General features: G+C 39.6%; 1 protein-coding gene across 2 annotated transcripts in view; it reads right to left on the reverse strand.

The window, feature by feature from the left end:
* The window catches only part of osbpl10a (oxysterol binding protein-like 10a), a 98,185-nt gene that overhangs the window by 59,126 nt on the left and 14,877 nt on the right, over positions 1 to 24,182 (reverse strand). For both annotated transcript variants that reach the window (XM_082520996.1, XM_082520995.1), the window contains exons 2-3: positions 21,366 to 21,541; positions 2,022 to 2,101 (exon numbers count right to left, since the gene is read on the reverse strand). In XM_082520996.1, the coding sequence (XP_082377122.1) occupies positions 2,022 to 2,101; positions 21,366 to 21,541 (256 nt within the window). The remainder of the gene's footprint in view (positions 1 to 2,021; positions 2,102 to 21,365; positions 21,542 to 24,182) is intronic.

A 24,182-nucleotide genomic window follows, 5' to 3' on the forward strand; every position in this document is an offset into this window, starting at 1 on the left:
CAAAAGTTGTTACCTTACTGCTGCAATTTTACGAGGCACAAAAGAGATAACTCAAAAGATAAACGCTGTGAACTCTACATATTCCAGCGTTGCAGTACCAGATAGCGATAGCCTCAAACAAGCTTCTCCAAACTAACAGTTTGTACAGATGTTCATATAATGAAGTGGCTAATAGCATCAGCTCTAAACTTTACTCAAAAAACAAACGATGAAGTACATTCTGAGTAACTGCAATCTGACGCAAAAACCTAACTTTAATACCAAAAGTTTGCAGAAATAACACAGTTTGGATTTTTTCTCTTGTTCATGCACTGCTGATTTTCACACTGTCACCACCGGCTGTGGAGCTCCACAAGGAGCTCTATAACAAGCCTCATTCTCCACTGGATCAGACGAATGGGGATACACCCCACAGAGATACAGGCAGCACACACACACCGACACACATAGAACTAATCCCTTGACGACCACACTAAACCCCCAAAGAAGCAATGGCCCAAACATTATTCCATGAAATCCATATTTGGAAAAAAAATACAGTTTTTGATGAAGGTAGTTATAATGCACCCAACTCAGTAATCCATCTGGAGTGAGCATACAGAGATAAGAAGAGGACAGTGACGCCAGGGACTCTTAGCTGCACATGCATCCTTTATTAAAGCAGCAGGAGCGCTCTACTACACGATATTTCCCTAAATCACTAAATCAAAGGAAGGACTAAAAATATTGTCAGATTAATCAGCAGGCAAAGCTTCACAAGACAGATGAGATGAGTTGGGCAAAGGGTGTCAGCCTCACTTTTGTTGCCGTTTTCATTTTATTTCTTGCGTACATTAACACATTTCTGTATGTCTCGTTCACTTTCTTTTTCATATTATTTGTTTCCTTTTAGAATGAGTCGCTCACAAAGTCAGAGGCACATAGTTCATCTGGAAACGTAACAGTACTTGTTGTCGGCAGAGATGTGGCATTTATCTGGATGCCATTTAATAAAGTCTTCCGACTGCAGATATGCTCACTGTGATGAGCATTCATAGGGCGAGTGCAGAGAAGAATTGGAAAATGTAACAAACCTCTGTAAATCACCCGAAAGAAGATGCCACGCGCAGTGTGTCGAGGTTAAAACTATTCAGCACTATTACTTTCATGTCATCCATTTCAGTTTGTTTCATCACCATCCAAGATCATTGTCAAATAAGTACAAGAGCCAATGTACTACACTCACTTTGAAATTCAGGATGCAGCCGGAGTTCATTGTTGTTTATCCTGCTATAACACAAACGCTTTGGGAAGCTATAACCCAATAACTCTTTGAAGTCACTTGTTTTTTGTTTTTAAAGAAGCGGAAAAAATGATATTTTAGTGCACTATGACTACGAATCAATGACAGGAAGAAATAATAAAAACAGTAGTAGCTCATCTGGCTCACAATCCATAGCAAGTCACAGGTTATTGTAGCGCGCGAAGTGCTGAAAGAAAGATTTTGTTGTCAATTAAAATCAACTGAGAAGTTAAGGAAGCTCGCAAACAGCCAAATCTGGGACAAATTAATCCAGTTCACGACTAAATAAGATCAGGAGTATTATGATCTAGACTGTATCTTGTGATGGGTCGTTAATTAAGAGACCAATTGAAACTTAAAATGACAGGAAGAAATCTGTCACTTTTCCATTTACTCAAAGCCAGCCGCTTAAAAGCAGAATAAAAAGAAAGAGGGCAGGAATTCCTTTAGGTACGCTGCACAGAGTTTTCCACCTGAGGAAAATCCTACTCCTGTCAAAAACAAATAAACAAAAACAACAAAAAAAACTTTGTACTGAACCCAGTATGAGTTTGCAACAGTATTCTATTTCAGGCCTTTATAAACAGACACACAACAGAACATTAATCTCGAGGGAAATGTCAAGGTTCTCTGCTGACTTATCTTCCTCAGCAACAGACACCAAGAGCTTAGACCAGGGTCATGTTTATAACATGTTTCTGTGTCTGTGTGTGTGTGTGTGTGTGTGTGTGTGTTTTACCTTGGCACTGCTGTCAGAGTGACGTCTGGCACATGCTTGGAGCTGGCTGATCCAAAACTGCTGCTCCTTGGCATCAGAGGCTACAGAAAAACACACACAGAACAAAAACTAATTAAAAAAAATTAAAACCCATATGCTCCTGACTCGACTAACAAACTAGTGCATGAGTTCAGGTGCCGATCAATACACAGCTATAAGAAAGCCTTCAAGTGTCCACATCTACCAATGGTTAACAAGCACTTATTATCGGCATGAAGTGAGACAGAGTCACGGCTGCAGACAGGGGACTTTATTAAGGGTTCAAGACACTGAAATGCAGCCCAACTGCATTTCAGTGTTTTTGCTAAACTGTCTTAGTGTAAACACAACACTCGTCCATCTGCCTTTTTTATGCTTGAATAATTCATAGATCAGTGTTAAGTGGCTTAAGGATACATTGCAGTGAAAATGCCCAGGTGCAAGCACTGGAACCTAATCAGCCTTTGCCTTAATAAATAACCATTTCAAAACTGAAATTTATTGACTAATGAGTTAATGATTAGTAAATCATCCCAGATTTATATGTTATCTATTTACTCACATGTAAATGGTTTTAGTTCCTTCACAGGATGAGACCATTAGATCAAATCCAAGTGAAACTACACAGTGACTAAGGGTTTAGCATCAAACAAGGCAAAGATGTTCCCACACATGTTTTACAGTGCTTCAAACAGACAACGTAAACAAGTTGGTTTTACCTTTTTTAAACAACCAGCAGCCTTCTTTACTTTATGTTAAATCAAAATTCTTAAGCAAGTTTAACCAAAGACTTAATTAACCCCAAAAGGCAGAAATGAGTCGGTATGCCGCAAAAAACAAAGAGCAGAGAATAAAACAGCCAACACACAGTTAGCTTAGCTTATCCTCATTCTGCCAAAGATAAAAAATAAATAAATAAATAAATAAAAAATCAACCTACTAGCGCCTCAAAAGCTAGCTAATTAACATGTTTCATAGGTTTCATTCTCCAGCTGTGGCACTAAACTGCTACTAAAAAGTAGCCACGCACAAATCCCCACATGACCCCGTTACACTTTTCGATTTGTATGGATCAAACATGTTAAACAGTGGTGCAGCATAGCAATGCAGAATTATGCTCTTTGCTTTCCAGGCTTTTTGCTAAGCTAAGCCTAATGGGTGTAGCTACAACAGAGTTCAGGGTACACAAGTGTAAAATAAATAAGGATCTAGATTACGGTTTGAGATGGAGTGAACCGGCTACTGCTTTAAGCTACAAACTTCGCCAAAGGGCGATGAGGGCTGCAAATGAGGCATCAGTGAGGTCAACCTGCAGGATGCCAGCAATCTCATTTGCTTTTGAATGATCACTGAACTTGCTGACTGTGTTCCTGAATATTTGATCATGTTACTTTCTGAATGATGTCCTGAGGGCTGCTATCACATTTGAACCTCTTCATTTTCCTGTCCACGCCAAATTGAACACTCAGTATTCAAGAAACACCAGCAACTCATTCGCTCAGCTTGCATGTGGTTTTTCCCCTCAGCACAGAAACAATCCAGGCCGCTATCCAAACACAAACCGCCAGATTTGCTGACTAATGCAGTGAGTTGCAGCCTCAGGCTGAAGAAGACGCTGACTGTCTGCTTGCTTTGACCTCTTCCAGGGCAGAACGGAAATCCACCTGATCTCATTTCACTGACTAATTATTAGAGAAAAAAATAACTGTGATGGCACTGATAAAAGTAAGACAGCAGGTCAACTCGAGCTGGAGTACAAACAGTAGAAAAAAGCTTTGATGCACGCAGGCCAGATGTCATTCTGCACTTCTTTTATTTCAATATAGCAAACAATAGAAAGGAACCAAAAAAACCATTTTACATTATGAAGTAAAATGCCTTTAAATTCATTAAAATACACCTGAAACAGGTATGACCTGATGATAAACTAAAAAAAATGTTAGGCATATCATTAAAAACGTCTGTAACTACATGTGACCGACTATGCCATAAAATAAAGACGCTCATTCAACATTTGGGCCAATAAAACCTCATATGACTGTGACATATCACATAAATCACATAAATCTGTTGTCCATCACTCACTTTGATCCCTTTCCTCAGGACGCACCTGATACACATTCCAGCCGTTAGCCTACCTAGCTAGTGACAACAGATGCATTTTTACTACTTTACTTTACTACAAGTGGGGCTAAGCCCAAATCAACTAAACTATTCAAAGTCATCTCAACTTTGGTTTAACTGAGAACAGCAACAGAAAACAAAAATGTGTCACCTGTCACCTGAAGTCATGAATCCAGCTAAGCTAAAGCTGCTTTTCATCACAAAGCACCTGGAGCTTAAAGACCTTGAACCGTGAAACGTTGAAGAATACAAGCTCAGGAAAGCAACTTTAGAAAAAGCACATATTTCTTTTTTGGCAGCTGAACAAATTGGAAAAAGTAAGCAGCCACACTCAGCTGGACAAGAACATATTCATCCAGTGGCGGTTGATAATGTGTGAATTTGTGCCTGTGACAGAACCAGCTAGTAAACAAAGTTGCACTGCTTGTGAGGATGAGGACTGCGCTAACATTCACTCACAGCTGCTAGATAGACTGTGCTCATATTAGCAATTTCTCTGTTCCACTTTACAAAACAGATACTTCTCTCAACTCTTTTGGTGCAGTCAAGGGGACAATTTGTAGAGCTTTCTGTTCTACAATCTTCTGTTGTTTAACTTTGGTGAGTCTGCGTAATTAAACCCTCACCTTCCTGTTCTCAGCTGATAAGAAAGGCACCTTTTTTTCCAGAATTTTCCTAAACGCTCAGTCCAGGCTGTCTGGCACCAACAACCAGGCCACATTCAGGGTCATCATGACCATGTCTGCATGCATAAATGTACCGAGTTGCTGGCTTGTGATTGGCTGCTTATAGATATATGATATATGCAACTAAGCAACTAAAGTGGCTGGCAAGTGTGTATGCTCACATGGCAGAAAAATAAGGAAAGGCATAAAAGGCTAATAAAAAAGAAACCCCAATAACTCCTTAGATTTTATGCTTATGTGTTTAAGAGCCATTTCATTCTGCTTTTTGTTCTAATTATGCAGGTCACACAATAAAAATAATGCTGTAAAGTCTGTCCAGATGCCAACTTTACCAAACGGTCCATCTGAGGCTCACAGCAGCACTTGGGAGCATCTTTGCGGAACAGAAAAACAGGAGTGGGACACCTAAAGTCTTTACAAAATCCTCGCATGAATGAGCACAATAGGCCCACAAGACTTATTTATAGATCACAGCGTAAACACTGCTTCAAGTTTACCAGAAAGATGGGCTTCATTCAGATTTAAACTACTACACTGAACTCTGAATGTTTTGAGTTCAATGAGCCAGAACAGCGAGAAAAAAAACACACAGAGAAAGTTCAAACTGAACATCCCTCACAACTTCAAATATTCTGCTGCGTTTAGTGACTGACTAAGACATAACTGTCAGAAGAAAAGATAAAATGCACATAAGCACAAAGTAAACTGAGGCATAACTAAAGTTTTTATTACTTATAAATCTCAGCTGAACCTGAACCAGAACAGCACTCCCACTCTGCACACGCTGAATTAAACATGTGTCTGAAGCAGCAGGTGCCAGCCTCGAAAGGTATGTATATTTATTCCGGACTGTTCAGTGCACGGCACTTGGTTCAGTGTAAGGTTTCCTTATTTCATGCCAGCCACCGAGCCAAAAAGTTTCTGTCAGAAGTCTATTCGTGTTGGCACATCTGCAGCATGAGAATAAAATTTCAAGATCACAAGCTCCAACCAAAATGCTCTGGAAGAGCAGCAGTCGCATCAAAAATAAGCTATAGCATGCCAACAGGATTAGCGCTGACATCTGAACGAACGCTGTGCCAGTTTTATTAAACACGTACAATGTGTGAAGTCATGCTACGTGTTCTTTTTCACTTTTAATCAAACTTGCTCCTCAGTCAGAAAATGAGGCTTCCCATCTCAACCCAGGCTCGCAGGAGGTGCCAACTAACTATTTCAAAGGCAATGGATGTGTCCTCAGTGCTGGCAAGAAGAAAATGCAGCAGTGGTTTGGGCAACTGTTAACCTATTCCTGGCGTTCTGGATTTACTGGTTAATCTCATCATAGTAATACAAAAAAAAAAATCATTACCTTCACCAAGAAGGCTTGTTTTTGGAGGTGTTTGCATCCATGCCATTGTGTCTGCAAACACAATAGCTCGAAAAGAGTTCATTCTGATACAACAGTGTAGGTGTAGTTTAGGTGTAGGTGTGGAGTGGGATCATGTTAATGCTAATATATCGACATTTGCCAGACATCCACCAAGGTGTTCAAGGTCAACTGAATAATTTAATGATCACAAATTGACAAAAAGGCTCATAACTTAGAAACTGATTCTTACAAGTGTGTTGTGTGTTGTCAACAGATAGAAAGTACTGTGTAAGGATTTCAAATATCATGTGATATTTGACCTCTGAGCTGATCTGATCTGAAGGTAAAAGTGAATCCTTTTTAAAACTATGCTTCTTACTGCAGTTGTTTGTATTGAAAACATTCATTTATATGGGGAATGACATACGGGAATTCTAAATATCTGATTATTAACTCTGACCTCTTCTTCAAGGTCATATAAGGTAAAACCATAAGAACTGTAAGAAATTATACTTGTATATGGGAATTTCATATATCACATTATTGTTTGCATCAACATATCATGTCATCTCACTTTTACATTTGACATCGACGTTTTTGCCAGTTTGACCGAAAAAGCATTGTCAAGAGAAAGAGAAATATATTGGAGAATAATGTTATGGAGTTTAATCCTCACAAACACCTGTTATCTATCATCCACTTCTACATAATGTACCAAGTACAATGCTATTCCCTTCACAGTGAATACTTCCCAAGAGTGAGTAAGCTTGGTGGAGGTTTGCGCTCTTGGAGTGCTTCTTGTATTAAAATATGTGACGCTGCATGTAAAACCAGAAAAAAAAGTCAAATGTATTTTCTTTAACTTTTTGTAACGTTTCTAAATTTCAAGATTAATGTGCAATAAAGGCCACATTTATCTGTTTTTGTTTAATTTCTATGTATTTTTAACTTAAAAATGTCAAACTATTTGAATTATTGTTGTTTTGCAGTGATACAAATGGATAAATACTCACTTGTAGCACATTTGTAAATTATTAAGTTTTAGGTACAAAACTGCACTGAGGTTACAAGAATCTGTTTATTGATCACAATCCACACAGCGTTATCTCCACAGGCCAAAGAAGTTAAGGTCACCAGCAAAACTAAGTGGGAAAAGTTTGCTGGAGGAGACGAGAGATTCAGCAGGTTCCTTGCACTGAATAAATGGCTTATATCAGCATGTACTGACCACTCAGTGCATTTTATCAACAATTTTAATATTTTTTGGGAACGCAGGCATCTGTTTAAAGCAAATGGATTTAATTTTAACAAGTCAGGGGTGAAACCGTTCACCTCCAACTTGTTTTATTCCATACGTCATCCATCTGTGCTTGGTGCTAAGGCTCATATAAACGAGGAGTTATCTCATAAAGAGGAACAAACAGTACTCCAAGAACAGACAAAGCCCAGCAGAAACCTTGAGGAGGAGCCTCATCTGCCCCCACGCCGGAAAAGCTTCAGAAAGGAGAGACATCAGAGGCAAGAAGAGGGGTCCCTATTTGCCTCCAACTCTCTCAACAACACCAACGACCAGGACCAGGGACCACGACCTTCCCCTGTCCCCCAAACCCCTGACAGGCCATCTCCCTCCTCCACCTCCCTTTCTCCCTCCTCGCCACACCTGAAATTCACTGAGGAGATGATGGAGTGGGTCAATGCTGGGCTCAGATCTACCCCCCGGTCCAATCCGTTTTTGCCCCCCATAAACCCCCCACCAGAGCAACCAAAGGTTCGCCATTGAGCCCCGCCCTCAACAGAGCAATTGAAGTTACATTGACCGCTCCCAAACACGAGGGGGCAAATAATACCTCTAAAACACTTAAGTTGGCTTTATTAAACGTTAGATCTTTAGCTGGGAAAACATTTTTAATTAATGATTTAATCACTGAGCACAGCCTTGATTTTATGTTTTTAACAGAAACTTGGTTGGACCAAAGTAACAGTGGAGCTGTTCTCATCGAGACGACCCCTCCTAACTACAGTTTTATCAGTGAGGCCAGGGTGAGCAGGAGAGGGGGGGGGGGGGGGGGGGGGGGTCGCTGTCTTATTTAATGAATCATTTCAATGTAAGCAGCTATCTCCTGGAAGTTTTCAGTCTTTTGAATATGTGGCTTTACAGCTGAAGGCCCCATCCAAAGTTGTGTTTCTTAATGTTTACAGGCCTCCCAAATACTGCACAGACTTTTTAAATGACCTCAGTGAACTGCTGTCTGTGATCTGTGTTGATTTAGACTGTAATTATTGCTGGGGATTTTAACATCCATGTGGACAACCCTCAGGACAAAGGGACTAAAGACCTGAGTAACACTCTGGGCAACTTTGGGCTGACTCAGCATGTAACAGAGGCCACACATAATAGAGGACACACTCTTGACCTACTGATCTCCAAGGGCCTGAGCATTTCAAACATTACTGTGTCTGATGTGGGCCTGTCTGATCATTACTGTGTTTTCTTTGAAAGTAAAATTTCAGCCCACACAAATATATCAACAGCAGTGATCACAAAACGGTGTATAACTGAATACAGTAGTGAGATATTTAACCAGGTCTTCCCCTTAACACCTGGCCTGTCCAGAGGTTCAGTCAATGAGCTCGTCAATAGCTTCAATGCTAAAATGTTAAATGTTATGGACACTATTGCTCCCATTAAGGTGAAGGTTATCTCTGGAAGGAAAAAGTCTCCATGGAGAAACTCCACCCTGGTGAAAAATGAAAAAAAAGAGTGTTGGAAAGCTGAGCGCAGATGGAGAAAAACAAACCTCCAGGTTCATTATGACATCTATAAAGAGAAACTTCACAATTATAATTTACAACTGAGGAGTGCAAGGAGGTCCTACTTCTCTGACATCATCACCAAAAACAGTCATAATGCTCGGGTCTTATTTTCTACAGTTGACAGGCTAACAAACCCTCCTGTGTCAGTGGCAGCTGAACTTCATTTGACCATGGCCTGCAATGACTTTGCCAAATTCTTCACAGACAAAATCCAAAAGATTAGACCAGCAATTGGTACATCAACAACATATTCAGGATATATACAGAGTCCACTGAAAAACTGTTTAAACACCATCAAACAGTTTCACCCTATTAACAGCAAAGACCTGGAGGACATCTTAGGTCAACTGAACTCCTCCTCTTGCTGTTTAGATGTCCTGCCAACAAGTTTTTTCAAAAAGGTCTCAAAGACTTTGGAGTCAGACCTGTTACAGATCGTCCACTTTTCTTTAATGTCAGGTGTGTTTCCAGAACCACTAAAAACTGCTGTAATTAAACTTATACTGAAAAAGGACAATCTTGACAAAACACAAGTGAACAACTACAGGCCGATCTCAAATCTCCCATTTTTAAGTGAGATTATTGAAAAAGCAGTTTCTCTACAGCTCAATTACTTCTTAAAACAGACTAACTGCTATGATGCCTTCCAGTCAGGTTTTAGACAGAACCACAGCACTGAAACCGCTCTGACCAAAGTGTTCAATGACATAGGTCTGAATACAGACAGTGGAAAAATGTCAGTCTTAGTTTTGCTGGATCTCAGTGCAGCATTTGATACAGTTGACCACAACATATTACTCAAACGACTGGAGAACTGGGAAGGTCTTTAAGGAACTGTACTAAACTGGTTCAAAAAATACTTAGAAAACAGGAAATACTTTGTATCAATAGGTAACTTCACATCTGAGCAGACAAGTATCACATGTGGAGTTCCCCAAGGTTCCATCTTGGGACCCCTTCTGTTTAACATTTACATGCTCCCACTGGCACAGATTATAAAGAACAACAAAATAAACTACCACAGCTATGCAGATGACACACAAATATATATCACAATGTCACCAGGAGACCGAGGCCCTGTACAGGCTCTTGGTAAATGCATTGAGGAAATTAATGACTCGTTGTGCCACAATTTTCTCCAGCTAAACACAAATAAAACTGAAGTAGTAGTCTTTGGTGCCAAAGAAAAACGATTATAGGTCACCAGAGAACTTCAATCTATACACCTAAAAACCACAAACCAGACGAGAAATTTGGGTGTAGTGATGGATGCAGACCTAAACTTAGAAAAACACATTAAGACAATAACAAAGTCAGCTTACTATCACCTCAAGAATATTTCAAGGATAAAAGATCTGATGTCTCAACAGGACCTGGAAAAACTAGTCCATGCATTCATCTTTAGTAGGCTTGACTACTGTAACAGCATCTTTACAGGTCTACCTAAAAACATCAGTCAGACAACTACAGCTCATTCAGAACTCTGCTGCTCGAGTCCTCACTAAGACCAAAAAAGTGGACCACATCAGCCCAGCTCTGAGGTCTTTACACGGGCTGCCTGTCCGTCAGAGGATAGACTTTAAAGTTCTGATGCTTCCCAGTATGAACCTTCCAGATCCCTCAGGTCATCTGGATCTGGTTTTTTATCAGTTCCCAGAGTCAGAACCAGACACGGAAAAGCTGCATTCAGCTTTTATTCTTCTTATATCTGGAACAAACTCCCAGAAAGCCTCAGATCAGCTGAAACACTCAGTTTATTTAAACCCAGGTTGAAGACTCACCTATTCTCAGCTGCATTTGAATAAAACACCAAATCCACACTTTTAAGCTTAAATTTCAAAACTTATATTTTAACTACTGATTTTATCTACTGTTCTGATTTTATCTACTGTTTTTTTTAATCAATTTTAAATCATGCTTTTTATTGTTTTTGTTTTTTAATGTCTCTGTAAAGCACTTTGAATCACCTTGTTGTTGAATTGTGCTATATAAATAAACTTGCCTTGCCTGGCTGACTGGCAAGGATGCACCCCCCGGCTGTGGGTAGCTCTGTGAATGGGGTTTTCAGAGTCAAAATCAGAATATTTCTTAACTTCTCTATAACTTCCAGGAGTGTAAGTGTTTTGTTACAGATGCTCACTTAAATATAAATATGAAAGATACCAAACAAAAACTCAAAAGTAAAAAAAAAAAAAGAAGAAATAAGTAAAACTAAGGCACTCAAAGTGAAACGCTAAATTAAAATGAAATATTCCAAAGCTTAAAGCAACACTAGGTACGGTCTAGACAAGATATCACAAGTGAAAATAGTCCAGGTGTCATAATGCCGCAGGTGGGATTTCCTGTTGCATACATCATGGCTGAGCGAGTCTTGCGCTCCTGTGGCTGTACAACACAAAGAGTGTGGAGGATTGTCTAATACGGAGCACAACTTGAACAACATCTTCCTTTCTGAAACCTCCGTCAGAGAGTTTTCCCCTCACAGTCGAGAGGTTCGCTGAACGAGGACTTACAGGACATCATTTATTTGCAGCTTATGAAACTTCAGAAACTGTTCAGAAATAGTTTTGAGGGATGTTTACAGACACTGAAGTTAAAAGCAAACAAGGATTGCAAATACTAGAAAGTCCCGTTGTTCCTGATGACGTCATTGCTGATGGCGGCCGCATTTATGAAGACAGGATTCTCTGTCTGCATTTTTTTTTTTTTTTTTTATACTTAAAACGAAACAGATCAAAGTCTTTTCTTATTAACAGTTTGCAGCACTGGAATGCTTTTGTCTGTTACAGAAAGTAATTAAGGATATTCAGGCACTCTTGAACCTTTTCTTTCTTTTTAAAATTCTCATTTCTCTGCTGTACCAAAAACTTCAGGAACTGTGATAGGAACATTATTCAAGTCAAACAGTGCATTTTGTGAGCACCATTAATCCACTACTCATTTACTGGAGATTGGAAAAAAGAGAGTCCTCAGTACTCTCTTAAAAAAGGATTTATGCCAAACATCAGTGAAACTGTGTGATTTTCTGCAGGGGAAAAGCATCCCCTGATAGTTTTTGGGAACACTGGAAAATGTTGCGTTTAACAGAAGTGGGCTGGTTGTATTGGAGTGAAAGTTAGCAGGGTTCAAACTCCTCACACAGCTTTTTTGTTTGCTTGTTAAATGTGTAAGTGAATGCAGCACCACTGAGAATTTCTGAGAATAGTGTAATTTTCATCACTTTGTACAAACACATTCATCTGAAGCAAACTGGACCCTAAATCAACTCCCCTTTGTTTCCAGAGTATTTTTCACAAATATAATCATCAGAAGATGTTTAAGTGGGAAAATGAGTGCAGCATTCTCCTTGTTAGGGAGAATAAAACAAGGCGGCCACATTTTATCATCGGATTAATGCGGTATTACATCATCACCCAAAACAACCAAAAAAAAAAATCTTCTGAGATTTCTTTTTTAAAGTTAAGTTGAGATGTTATTATTGAGGTTCGGGTTATTTTAGTGCAGGAAGAATTCAATTTGCACTTGTCAATCACTTTCACTGCCAACATCTGCCAGCTACAGAAGGTCTCTTTAAGTGAAGAGGCAACTCTGAAAATGAGACATTCACACAAACGCCGCATTCGATGTGTGTTCTCCCACTGGGAGTGGCTGCTCGCCCCTGCAGGGAGCACACAGTATTCAGTCAAAAACACCTGTAACAAGCTGTCTTTCTGCAAAAAATATCCGGTAACAAGCTTCCCACTTTCTTCTTCTTGTCATCATCCACAGAAATCACTCACTCTGACTAAAGGGACGACTTACCCGCAGATGAGCAAGCGCCTAAATCTGATGTTTATCTGTGATGTGCACAAGCACAGCTGTGATTTTAGGTAATTAGTCATCGGTATTGAGCACCAGCCTTGCACCTGTGCATATGCTGACACAAGTGATATACGTACAGTGCTGTGCAAAAATCTTGAGTCACTCGTCTTTTCTTTTTATTAACATAAAGAAATAGGTGCAGAGATTTATTGAAGCATATCCAAAAACACATGTAAAAACAGCATAAAAAAACAAAAACAAAGTTTGTACGATTCTAACGAGCTGGGAAGTCAATATTTGTTATGACTATCTTTATTCTTCAACACAGCCTGAACTCTCTTTGGCATTTTTCCTTGTAATTTTTTTAAGTAGTCTCCAGGAACAGTTCTCTGGGCCTCTTGAAGGACATTCAAAGCTCTTTTTTGGATGTTTGCTGCCTTTTGTTCTGTTGTCTGTCAAGATGATCCCACACTGCTTCAATAGTGTTGTGGTCCAGGCTCTGTCTGTTTTTCTATCCAGGTAGGCTTTTACTGCATTTGCAATAAAAGTGGGATCGTTGACATGCTGAAAAATTAGGCTGCTGACAATCAGATCCTTTTCTGATGGTACTGCATTGTGGATTAATATCTGACAGAATTATGAATGCCAGAGTGCCACTGGCTGAAATACAGCCTTAAACCATAAAGCAGATATTTTACAGATGGTTGTAGACAGTGTTCATCACTTCATCACACTTATTGCCACCGATTTTTCATTCATTTCTTGTGTAACCTGACATGCCTCAGCCTTTTCTCCCTGTTTCACTTCCTTAACAATGGCTTCTTGACAGGTACCTTTCCACTGAGACAATTTCTCACTTTAAAAGAATACAAGAAAATTCTGGCTTGTTGGAGGTAACATGTAGAAACCAGAGACTAATGGGCTTTTGCTTTAATGAATAATTTTTTCTGAGCTGAAAGTGATTGACCAATGAGTTAATGATTAGGAAATCAGTCTCAGTTCATCAGTTGTATTCTCATGTAAATATTTGTAGCTCCATTACAACGGTCAGACTGAATCAAAGTGAAACAACAAACTGACTAAATCTTTGGTATTTTTCATCGGTGTAACTAAAGAAGGAGGAATCCAAAAAAACGAAACCAAAAATTCCTTTGAAAATGTTTGATAAAGCAGCCGCTGTCTAAAGAAAACCTTGTAAAGACCTTCAAAAGGCCTGGAAAATGACTGATTATAAACGCTTAATAAAGAAATATGAGAGAGACTGACTCACTGGATGCAAAATAGTAGTGTAGCATTTATATAAGAGTAGCTGCCTCACTGAGGAGGATTACACTGATCCTGAAATAAATTTAGCTGGGTTTGTCTTGGAGATGACACTGACAGCTCAATTCATTTCATGAATACATAAAGTTTGCCCTGTAAAGTGAGAAGACTAACAGGAAAATGAGAAGCTGGACCGTGTGCTCATTTAAAACGAGCAACAATGGACACCCGTCCTAGTCTGCTCTTATTTAAAAGTCAATATCCAGCCCACAGAGATGGCTGAGTGATATCTGAACATTACTAGGTGATCAAGAGAGAAGGAGAGAGAAAGAGAAACCTCCTTCCCACTCAGTCATGGCACCACCACCACCGCCTAATTACACATGTTTTAATTACAGTGTCATGAAAGATGTTATTGGTTATGATAATGGTGAGTCTGAGGATTAATGCTTGGACGAGCAGTTAGATTTGATTAAAGTGCTGGGAGATATTATGAGCGAGGCACTTTAAACATATATTTTCAAGAAAATGGACGGGCTGACGAAGCCTAGAACAGAGGGAAGAGCTGCCAGGCAATTACAGTAACCAGCAACCAGCCTTCACTCATCAGCACAGCACAATGACATTTGAACCCTATGATTGCTCTTGCTAAAGCAGTCCCAGTGCATTATATGCAAAGAAACGTTGTTGTGATTACAGGCTAACTTTAGATACAATTGCTTTTTCTTGCTTCACACTACTGCACCTCACGATTTTTTTTTTTTTTTTTTTTTTTTGCACCAAGCAGTTCATTTTAATCTCCTACGCTGATCAGAAAAGAGGAATTTGATGTCATCTTTAAACAGAGTAAGAACGTCCAATTAAGGCAAAAGTCACACATATTCTGAGATAAAAGTTACTATGTGAAAGTGAACAGTGGCTGTTAATAAAGACAAAAGACTGAGTGCTCCCCAATTATTGGCACATTTTAATGATTTTTGTTCCTTAATGATCGCACCCTTAAAGGACTGCAACAGATGTAATCCTTTCCTTTCTTACTTCGCCGTAGACGAGTAGCAGAGTAAAAGTTTACTTCAGTGAAAGTAGAAAAGCTGATCATGTAGTCTGTGTTTTTAAACACCCACCAAAGAAGTTTAAACCAAAGCCAAAGAAAAAAATATCAATGATGTGAATCTTCTGTTCCACCCCCATCCCAAAGATGCTCTATTGGGAGCGAGATAACCTTGGAGGTCATTTGACAACACTGTAAAACATGTTCAAGAAAACAGTTTGAGAGTATTTGAGTGTTGTGATGTGGCGCGTTATCCTGTTGGAAGAAGCCATCAAAGGATGTGGCTTAAACACCACTAAGGGTACTAAGAGCCCTGAAGAAGATATCCCCCAAACATCATTACATCATCATCATCACCAGCCTGAGCTGTTGATGTAAGGCTCTTTCATGTGGTCAAAGGAGCTTGCAAAGAAAAGCGTCTGGACTTCTTTAAGTTGCTTGAAGACGTTTCACCTCTCATCCGAGAAGCTTCTTCAGTTCTATCTTAACAGTCCAAACATCACAATGGCCAATTAGATTTTTTCCCTGCTACCAAGAGCCATTCTGCACATACTCCTATATAAACCCATCAAACCTAACAGCAAATTAAACACATTTACAGCCTGGTACAAAAACCACTTTTGGCCTATGAATGTAATTTGTCTTATGTCAACTCTCAGTTGTATAGCAGATGAACTTCCTTACCCATTCAAACGGTATTAAGACTTAAGGTTATGTGTGATTAGGGGCCTGTGATCCTCAGGTCAGAGCATTTTTTTCCTCCTTGCGCTCACAACACTCATTTCAAAACAGTTCAACTTTTTGAAGGCTCAACTTTTTGCTGCGACTGCAGCAATCAATCACAAAGAGGTTTCTGGTGCCACACTCACTTAGCCAGCAACCAATCACCAACAACCTGTATGTATCCGAGATCCAAGTTTTAAGTAAGTGGCATTATGATATCATTTTATTTATGTTCTTAGCAACAAACATCATACAGTCTACTAACTCATACGGGGGGAAAGTTGCATCAGAGGTTTCAAAATAATACTCCACAATCCTCTGAGTGGAGTCATGCACAGCCGGTGCACTTTTTAAATGCAGTCAACAGTCTTTACACATTTGACATATTTTACACACTTTTCGTTAGCATATGGTCTAAATCAAACAATAACTAACAACAATTTGTCCACAGGGAAGCAAATCAGTAAACACCCAATTACCATTCAGTGAAATTTATGCTGAATATGTACAACAGCCAAAACCGTCCACAGCTAACAGGGGCCATCCTGAGAAGCCATACAAGTCTTACAAATACTAATCAGACAATAACTCTTGATGATGGCTTTAAAACATTGTGCTTTAATTATACAGCTGCACAATCAAAACTGTGCCAGGCATCCTAATAAGCCAGTTTGTACCCAGCTCACAAAAACCCGACCCTTTCATTGGCTTCGCGTCTCTGAGTCTTCATATGATAAATAGCTTAATTTTTCATCTCAGTGTTCAGACATGATTAAATTCAAGTCGCTCTTCACCTTTGCTCAGCAACAAAACATGCGGCCCATGTGTCCTTATATCCGACAACGGAAGGACGAAGCCGCTTCAGTTTAGAGGCAGAAAACTCTCAGGCTACTGTATAGCCGTGTGAGAAATGCTACAGATTGTGTGTATCCAGCATCTTCTTACAGCAGCTAGGGAAAAGGCAAGTCGTTCAAAGCTATCCTGTGAAGAGATATCATCCTGAGAATAAAGGTGGCATTTACAGCTCTGGACTTGGACTATTGGTGGACTTATACACTGCTTATCAGCTAAACCAGAAAGACTGAAAAATGACTCCCGACTGAACCTTAAAGTTCCCCCAACCCGCATCCAAGTAGGTTTCAGGGGTTCCCATGGTAACCAATATCCAGAACTGAGTATACCAGCCAATCTTAACTTCACAGACTACTAAAAAGCTAATTTGAGCCACTTTGTGCCCTGCTGGTTGAGCAAAGTGAGCTTTTGCAAGTACAAATTTTACTCTTTTGTGGCTAATTTTTAAAATATAATTTAATTTAGCAAACATTTTTAAAGATATCTTTGTTGCTGACCCCAACAACAATACCATCCTCTAACGCATTTGTTTAGTTTGGGGTGTTGGCACCAGTCGAGACAGGATTGCAGTTTTTTTGGCAAGCATCTGAATGAGTCACTGGAAATAGAAACACCTCTTCTGTGAGTTACAAAGTCCAACTTCTTCTTCACTGTGGTATTATTGTTTCCTTTTAGCTTGATTCACTGGATCACAGAGTTATTCAGAGAATATAGGCCAAGTTACTCTGATATCCTCCCCCTCAAGACTGTAAGGGGACATTCCAGCAGCTCAAGTGGAGCAACAATGAAAAAGGAGTCTCTCTTATTTAAGTGGATACAGGTCACTGAAAGCCCAGGCCTTTAGCACAGTAACCACCTTAAGGATCATGTTGCGGCAATACTTCTTAAAGAAACATTTCACCTTTGTGTAAATTCACTTATTGAATGGCCATAGAAACATAATTTCTTATCTGGATTAGGCACACGTGCATGCCGACTTATTTGCATGAAAAATAATGACTATATATAGATGCAACATCACAGTTCAAATAAAAATTGGTTTTAAATTATATTTAAAATGAACAATGATGATTACCTAAGTTCCATCTATTCATCCATCCATTCGCTACCGCTTATCCTTTTCAGGGTCGCGGGGGGTGCTGGAGCCAATCCCAGCTGTCATAGGGCGAGAGGCGGGGTACACCCTGGACAGGTCGCCAGTCTGTCGCAGGGCTAACACACAGGGACAGACAACCATTCATACTCACATTCACTCGCACATTCACACCTAGTGGCAATTTGGATTATCCAATTAACCTATCCCCACAAACTGCATGTCTTTGGACGGTGGGAGGAAGCCGGAGTACCCGGAGGGAACCCACGCAGACACGGGGAGAACATGCAAACTCCACACAGAAAGACCCCGGCCTGATGGTGGAATTGAACTCAGGACCTTCTTGCTATGCGGCAACAGTGCTAACCACCGTGCCGCCCTTACCTAAGTTGATTTTTTTTATTTATATAGCCACTATTAAGTTTGATCCTATGGGCTGTGCATGTCATATCTCGATATAATCATAAAAAACATAAATGTTTCCATGATAAAATAGTGTCAATAGCAATATCTATGACATGATAATGCTACGCGTTTACGCTCCCTAGCCAGCACAACAATACAAGACCAGTCATGTCTGAGAGCGAGAGCAGCAGTGCCACCCTGTAATAACTATTTAGTACCTAAGGAGTTATCAGAGGTAAGATCTCCAATAAAGCATAGTATTTTGCAATGTGAACAAGAAAACTAACTAACTAACTAACTAACTAACTAAGGTGGAAAGGATATACTTGAGGCAAAAAATACAGAAAGGGAAAAAAAGCTATTAAGGAACCCAAGGAGGACAGAGTAGGTGAAGGATTGTTGGAGCACTCGTTAATATATCACAGGAACAGTGTGACGAGGTGGATGGAAATCCACTTTACACAGTCTGACCCAACATACTACCATCCCAGGTAGAAAATAGAAAAGAAAGTTTCAATTTTATTATGTGACAACATTGTGCAACTGAAGAGTTACAAGGTTACTTTAGCTTGTGTTAAACTCTAATGTTAAGTGGTTACTTTCTGCTTTTACTTAAAGGTTTCATTGAAAAACACAAGCTAGGCTACTTTTATGCTTACACTGGCTGTGGCACCTTGTGGCAAAAGATTCATACTTTCAGTTAAGCAGTCTGTAAATCAGTGACAGTAGCTCATTGATGAAAGATGGATTTTGTTTCCACTATGAAATCCTACTGTCTGTTGCAATCACCAGTAAAACCTTGTTCTTTCTGTATATTTCCTTGAAATACCGTGACGTAATTTTTTTTTGAGGCCATATCACCCACCCCTACTGTGGACAGTCGTTTTTAATATCCACAGCACTTTCCAGAGGTGTCTGACACCATTATTATATGTTTACAGTGTAAATAACAGAGTGCACTCTAAGAATGAGAGTGAGTCACCTATTGACTGTAAATAAATGAATGATAAGTAACTTAACAAATTGAAACTCTTTCCCTTCAACCCAAACTGGTCACTGCAGATGTCTGCGAGAGGTTTCTTCCTATTAAGAGAGTTTTTCCTTCCCACTGTCGCCAAGACCATGCTTATAGGGGTGTCATCCTAATCTCTGGGATTTTTATCTCGATTATTTTAGGGTCAAGTCTTTATAATCGAAAAGGGAGTGACAGTTGTTGTGATTTGGCACTATATAAAGAAAACTGAACTACATTTAATTGAATTGATATAAAATGGCAATGTTGTGTTTTATTATCCACAAAGCTCAATGTCCATGTGGATGACACCAAATTAATACGGACTAAATAAATGTCCATCAAAGTCTAAAGACTTTAAATGATTTATTGTGTCCAAATCTGTTCATGACTTCACACTTATATAGTTTCTAGACAATCAACTAAAGACTTATATAATTTCTAGTCTTAAGTGTTGAACAGATTTAGTAAAAAGTCTGAGAAAAAAGCAACATCAGGTCATACTGGAACTTCTGTAGACAGCACTGCTATCGATGAAATGAATCAATAAATAATGGAACTGAAACTGTTTACTTTACTTACCAACACTAGAACTGAGGGTCATTCTGATCTCTTGGCATTTTAAAACATATGTAACTCTGTTAAATTAAAACTCTGCCATCTCACGACTTTCCCTAAAACGGGTTTATTGATCATATAATGAACTTTGGAGTGTGTGGGATAAAAAAGAAAAAAGAATTATGACAACTTAGACATCGGGTGTCATTCTGACCCAATAGAAATTCATGTAAAACAGCAATTGCAGAATGCCGGGTTGCCTAGCAACGCACTTGTTTGGACACATTGTGATGTGATGGCAGCTTTAACATGAGCCAGATATAGCTAGATGATATTGATAAATAAATATATAGGGAACTGTAGTTGGATAAATGATGAATAATTACCGCCGCGCTGAAAGGGTCATGCCTGGGATGTTGAGCCAGGTCAGAGCGGAGGAGTGTGTGATGGAGCGCGTGGAGAACTGTAGCTGAACCGAGCAGAAAGCCCAGCATGCGGGGAATTAATCAGAGCAAATAAAGAGTGAAATCCAGAGCAGAACAGCTGAATCAGACATGTTTCATGCCTGGGGAGCAGAGCAGAGTCTGGTGGGCGGAGGCAGATGAGGATGTTGTGTTGTACTTTTACAATAACTGATTTAGTGCACAGTGTATCTTTCTTTTTCTTTAGCCAACTGTGGGCAATGACCTGTTCAATCTGTGTCACAGAGAGCACTTTGTTTTTTATTTTTTATACCTTCTTTATTTTAGCTAAACTAATACAGCCCATTATCCAAAACTCATTTTTAACTCTGTTTTTCTTCTACAATAATTAAATGATTTAGATCTATTATTGTGTTGCTCGGTATAATCTTTATTTATTAGTGAATTCCAGTACACACTTTAACTTTATATTCTGTAATGAAAAGATATAAATGTTTTGTTAAACTAGAACTAAAAACTAAAACCCCAATTTTTCAAAGTATAAAAAGCTTTTTTTTTTGTTTTGTTTTAATTCACAAATTAACTTCTTGAAGAACTTACTTCTTTGCACACAACTGCTGTTGTTGCAGGATTGAGTCAAAAAGCCACCAGCCCACAGGAATCCATGGCAGTTCTAGTGCTAAATAAACACATCGCTCTTATTTCATGTCATGGTTTTTGTCACGTCGCGAATGTAAATCCAAGATTCCTCGTCTCTTATCTGTTTCTTGACCTCTTACAACTACTGAATGAAACACTGATTCAGATCAGATCTGACTCACTGATAAATGCAGTTATTTCCACTGACTACTCATCTCTCTGTGTGGACGTGAGCAGGTAGTGTTCAGGAGGTCATCTATCTAGTGTTGCTAAAAATAAAATGCTCAGGCTTGAACCAAAACAATGAAGTAATACAAATCAAATAAGCAGAAAAATGTCCTCGAAAGTCTTTGCTCTTTAAAGAAAAACACTGCAGCTCGAATTTATGAGCCATCTATAAGCCGCTATTCATCCCGCCGCTGCTAGTATCTACACCGCACTTCACAGGAATCCAAAGTAAAACACACACACACCCTCTCACTGTTTGTTCTCTGCCGTATACGGGCAGCCTGAGGCCAGCGCGAGGACATACCTCTGAGTTTATACAGCTCTCCATTGACGGCGTTTACGATGAACATGTGCGGAGCCTCGTCGCTTGTTGTCACCGAGGCGCCGATCAGAGGCAGCGAGCCACGGGGCTTCTGGCTCTTCCCCTGCTCATTGACAAAGTACTGCAGCTGTCCCAGCTCTGGATCCAACACAAAATACCTGCACAGGAGGAAAAGGCAGAGAGAGAGAATGAAGTTAAGAAAGTAATGAACCAGGGAAAAGACCGGGGAACGGGAAATGGAAGAAGCACCGTGACCGTTATCATCATCATTTTGTTTTATGCTCTCATTATCTTGTTTACTGGTAAAAACTTTTTTTATATATTCCTGCTGCACAAACTTTGTGCAGGATGTGGAAGAGAATAGGAAAACAAGGCGGGGGACATGAATGTATGTGAAATGGAGCAAAAAGAGAGCTGCCGTAATAACACTCAACACCCTTAACATATCTCACCTCCCATGTAATGATGCCTGCAGGATATTATTCACCACATCTCTCTTCAGGCAGCACTCGTGAACAAAAAATTTAAAAAAATAAAAAGAACAGCCCTTCATTTACATTAACGCCTGCTTTCAGCACCATCAAGCCGGCAAGCTTGATTCCAAATTACTCATGGTAGCAATTAGCGCGGTCATCTTGTGCAGAACCCACAGCCCGAGGCGTGGAAATTAAACCCCACATTTTCTCCTTTGTGATTAATGAATCGCATTCAATCACTGGGTAATTGAATCCCTCATCGCTGGCTGGAAGATGCAAAGCCAGTCAGGCAAACAGAGGCAGAGACATTTCATTTCCTGTGGCCGGAAAGGATCGCGTATGACATTCAAGAAGCTGGTCCGTCGGCTCTGCTTAACACTTTGTTCTGGTTCTGCAGTTCAGCACAGACCACAATGGCACTGGGTGGCTATGGCTGACCTTTTCATGTTTTTGCACAGAGGCCTGAGGCAATAGCGGTTGTCTTTGTCTTGTGTTCATGTTCAGAGGCGCCCTGTATCATCCTCCTTTCCCTGAGATTCAACCTGTATATTAAAAAAAACTAAACATAAAACTCTCCATGCACCATTACTGGAGCTGCAGTATTGATCAGCAAACCTAAGTGGACCTATTATGCTCATTTCCAGCTCCATATTTGTATTAATGGACTCAACTAGAGTAGATCTGCATGATCTGCAGTTCAAAATAATCTGATTTCATCCTACATTGGGCTGTGGCACATCGCCATCAAGTTTATCTCAGTTTTAGCTCCCGTTCCCAGTCCACTCTCCTTTCAAGCAATCTTTCATCAGACTGGCTGCCCTTGCAAACAGAAAGTTTGAACATCAGCTGGATTTTAATGATCAGGGATAAAAGCTACTTTCGGCTGCTCTGTTTTTGTGCTTTTAGAACAGAGTGCCTTTATTTGTCACTGTACGGCGTACAACAACATTTCTAGTGAGGCCAAAAGAAGTGACAGTCAGCATGTGGGAGGAAACCGGTAAAACCCAGATGAATGCATCAGAGGAAGAACTCGAGGAAAGTGCCGCCCATGTGCAAATCAAACATATGGACTTATTCTGGATTTTTAAACAAAGATTGAGCAAAGAAGAGAGCTGATTACCAAGTTACTGCCCATTTCAGAGTGAGCAAAGAAAATAACAGAATCCATCACAAACTTTATGGGCTGCTGGTACTGGTTAGGTACTGGAGTGCAGGTATGACACAACGTTTTTTAAATGACACCGCTGTACCCAAATCTACAAGAACTCTTATGTCACAGAAGACTCTGACTGCTGTCTCACATTCAAAACACTTGTAACAGTACAGCAGTCAACAGGTATTTGTATCCAAGTAACTTGGACTAGACTGCAATGCGAAGAGTTCAGTTTTTAAGGTGCATGCAACATTTTTAACGAAAAATATTTATCAGGCTGTCTGCGCCACGCTCCCCTTTTGCAGCAATAAAAACAAGTGACATGAGAAGAAGAGACTGAGAACTTACCAATGCATTGTGAGTTAAGCATCATGGAAATGTTGAATTATCATGGTGTCTCTGATGATATCCCCTCTTTGTGACATCATGCAGATCAGGACAAAAAAAAACTTTTTTTTAAACGTGGAACTGTCTGAAGCCTGAGCGTTGGGTTCATATTGATTACTTGTACATACACTCACTGACGCTTTATTGGAAACTTTGGCCATTTTATATAAACATCTACCATTGTAACAAGTTTTGACTTAACAGGTCTCAGCAGATAATTCATGACTTCGCAAAGGGGTGCAATTATTTTTCCACGTGGGGCTAGGAAGGTTTGGAAATTTTTTCTCTATATGAATCTTAAATAGAACTTTAAGGCGCCATCTATCCATTCCATGTCACATGTGTCTTTTGGGTGTCTCAGAAAAGCTGTTTACTTCATGTTTCAAACACTGGCACCGTTTCCTATTTTCTTCATAACAGGTTATATTCTTATTACCTGTTATGAATCTGTATCCCCCACAGTTTAATGGAAACGCATCAACTTCCTTTACCAATGTATCTGCATCATTATTTAATTAAAAAGGTGAAAATATGAGCCCCCATTGTTGCCCATCAGGTTAAGCTCGTGATCAGTTTTTTTTAAGCATTTGCAGAAACCCGGGTTCAAATCCACCCTGAGGCCATTAACTGCATGTCTTTCCCAGCTTTCACTACTCACCTAAATAAAGGATAAAAAGGTATAAAGAAAAGAACATAACCATCAGTTTCCTAGGACTATGCAGGCCTTTTAGATGATTAGGAAAAGCTGAGATGAGATGCTAGCTCTCATATCAGATCTATGAT

The sequence above is a fragment of the Aulonocara stuartgranti genome (assembly GCF_965226115.1).
Source record: "Aulonocara stuartgranti genome assembly, chromosome: 22".
Lineage (NCBI taxonomy): Eukaryota > Metazoa > Chordata > Actinopteri > Cichliformes > Cichlidae > Aulonocara > Aulonocara stuartgranti.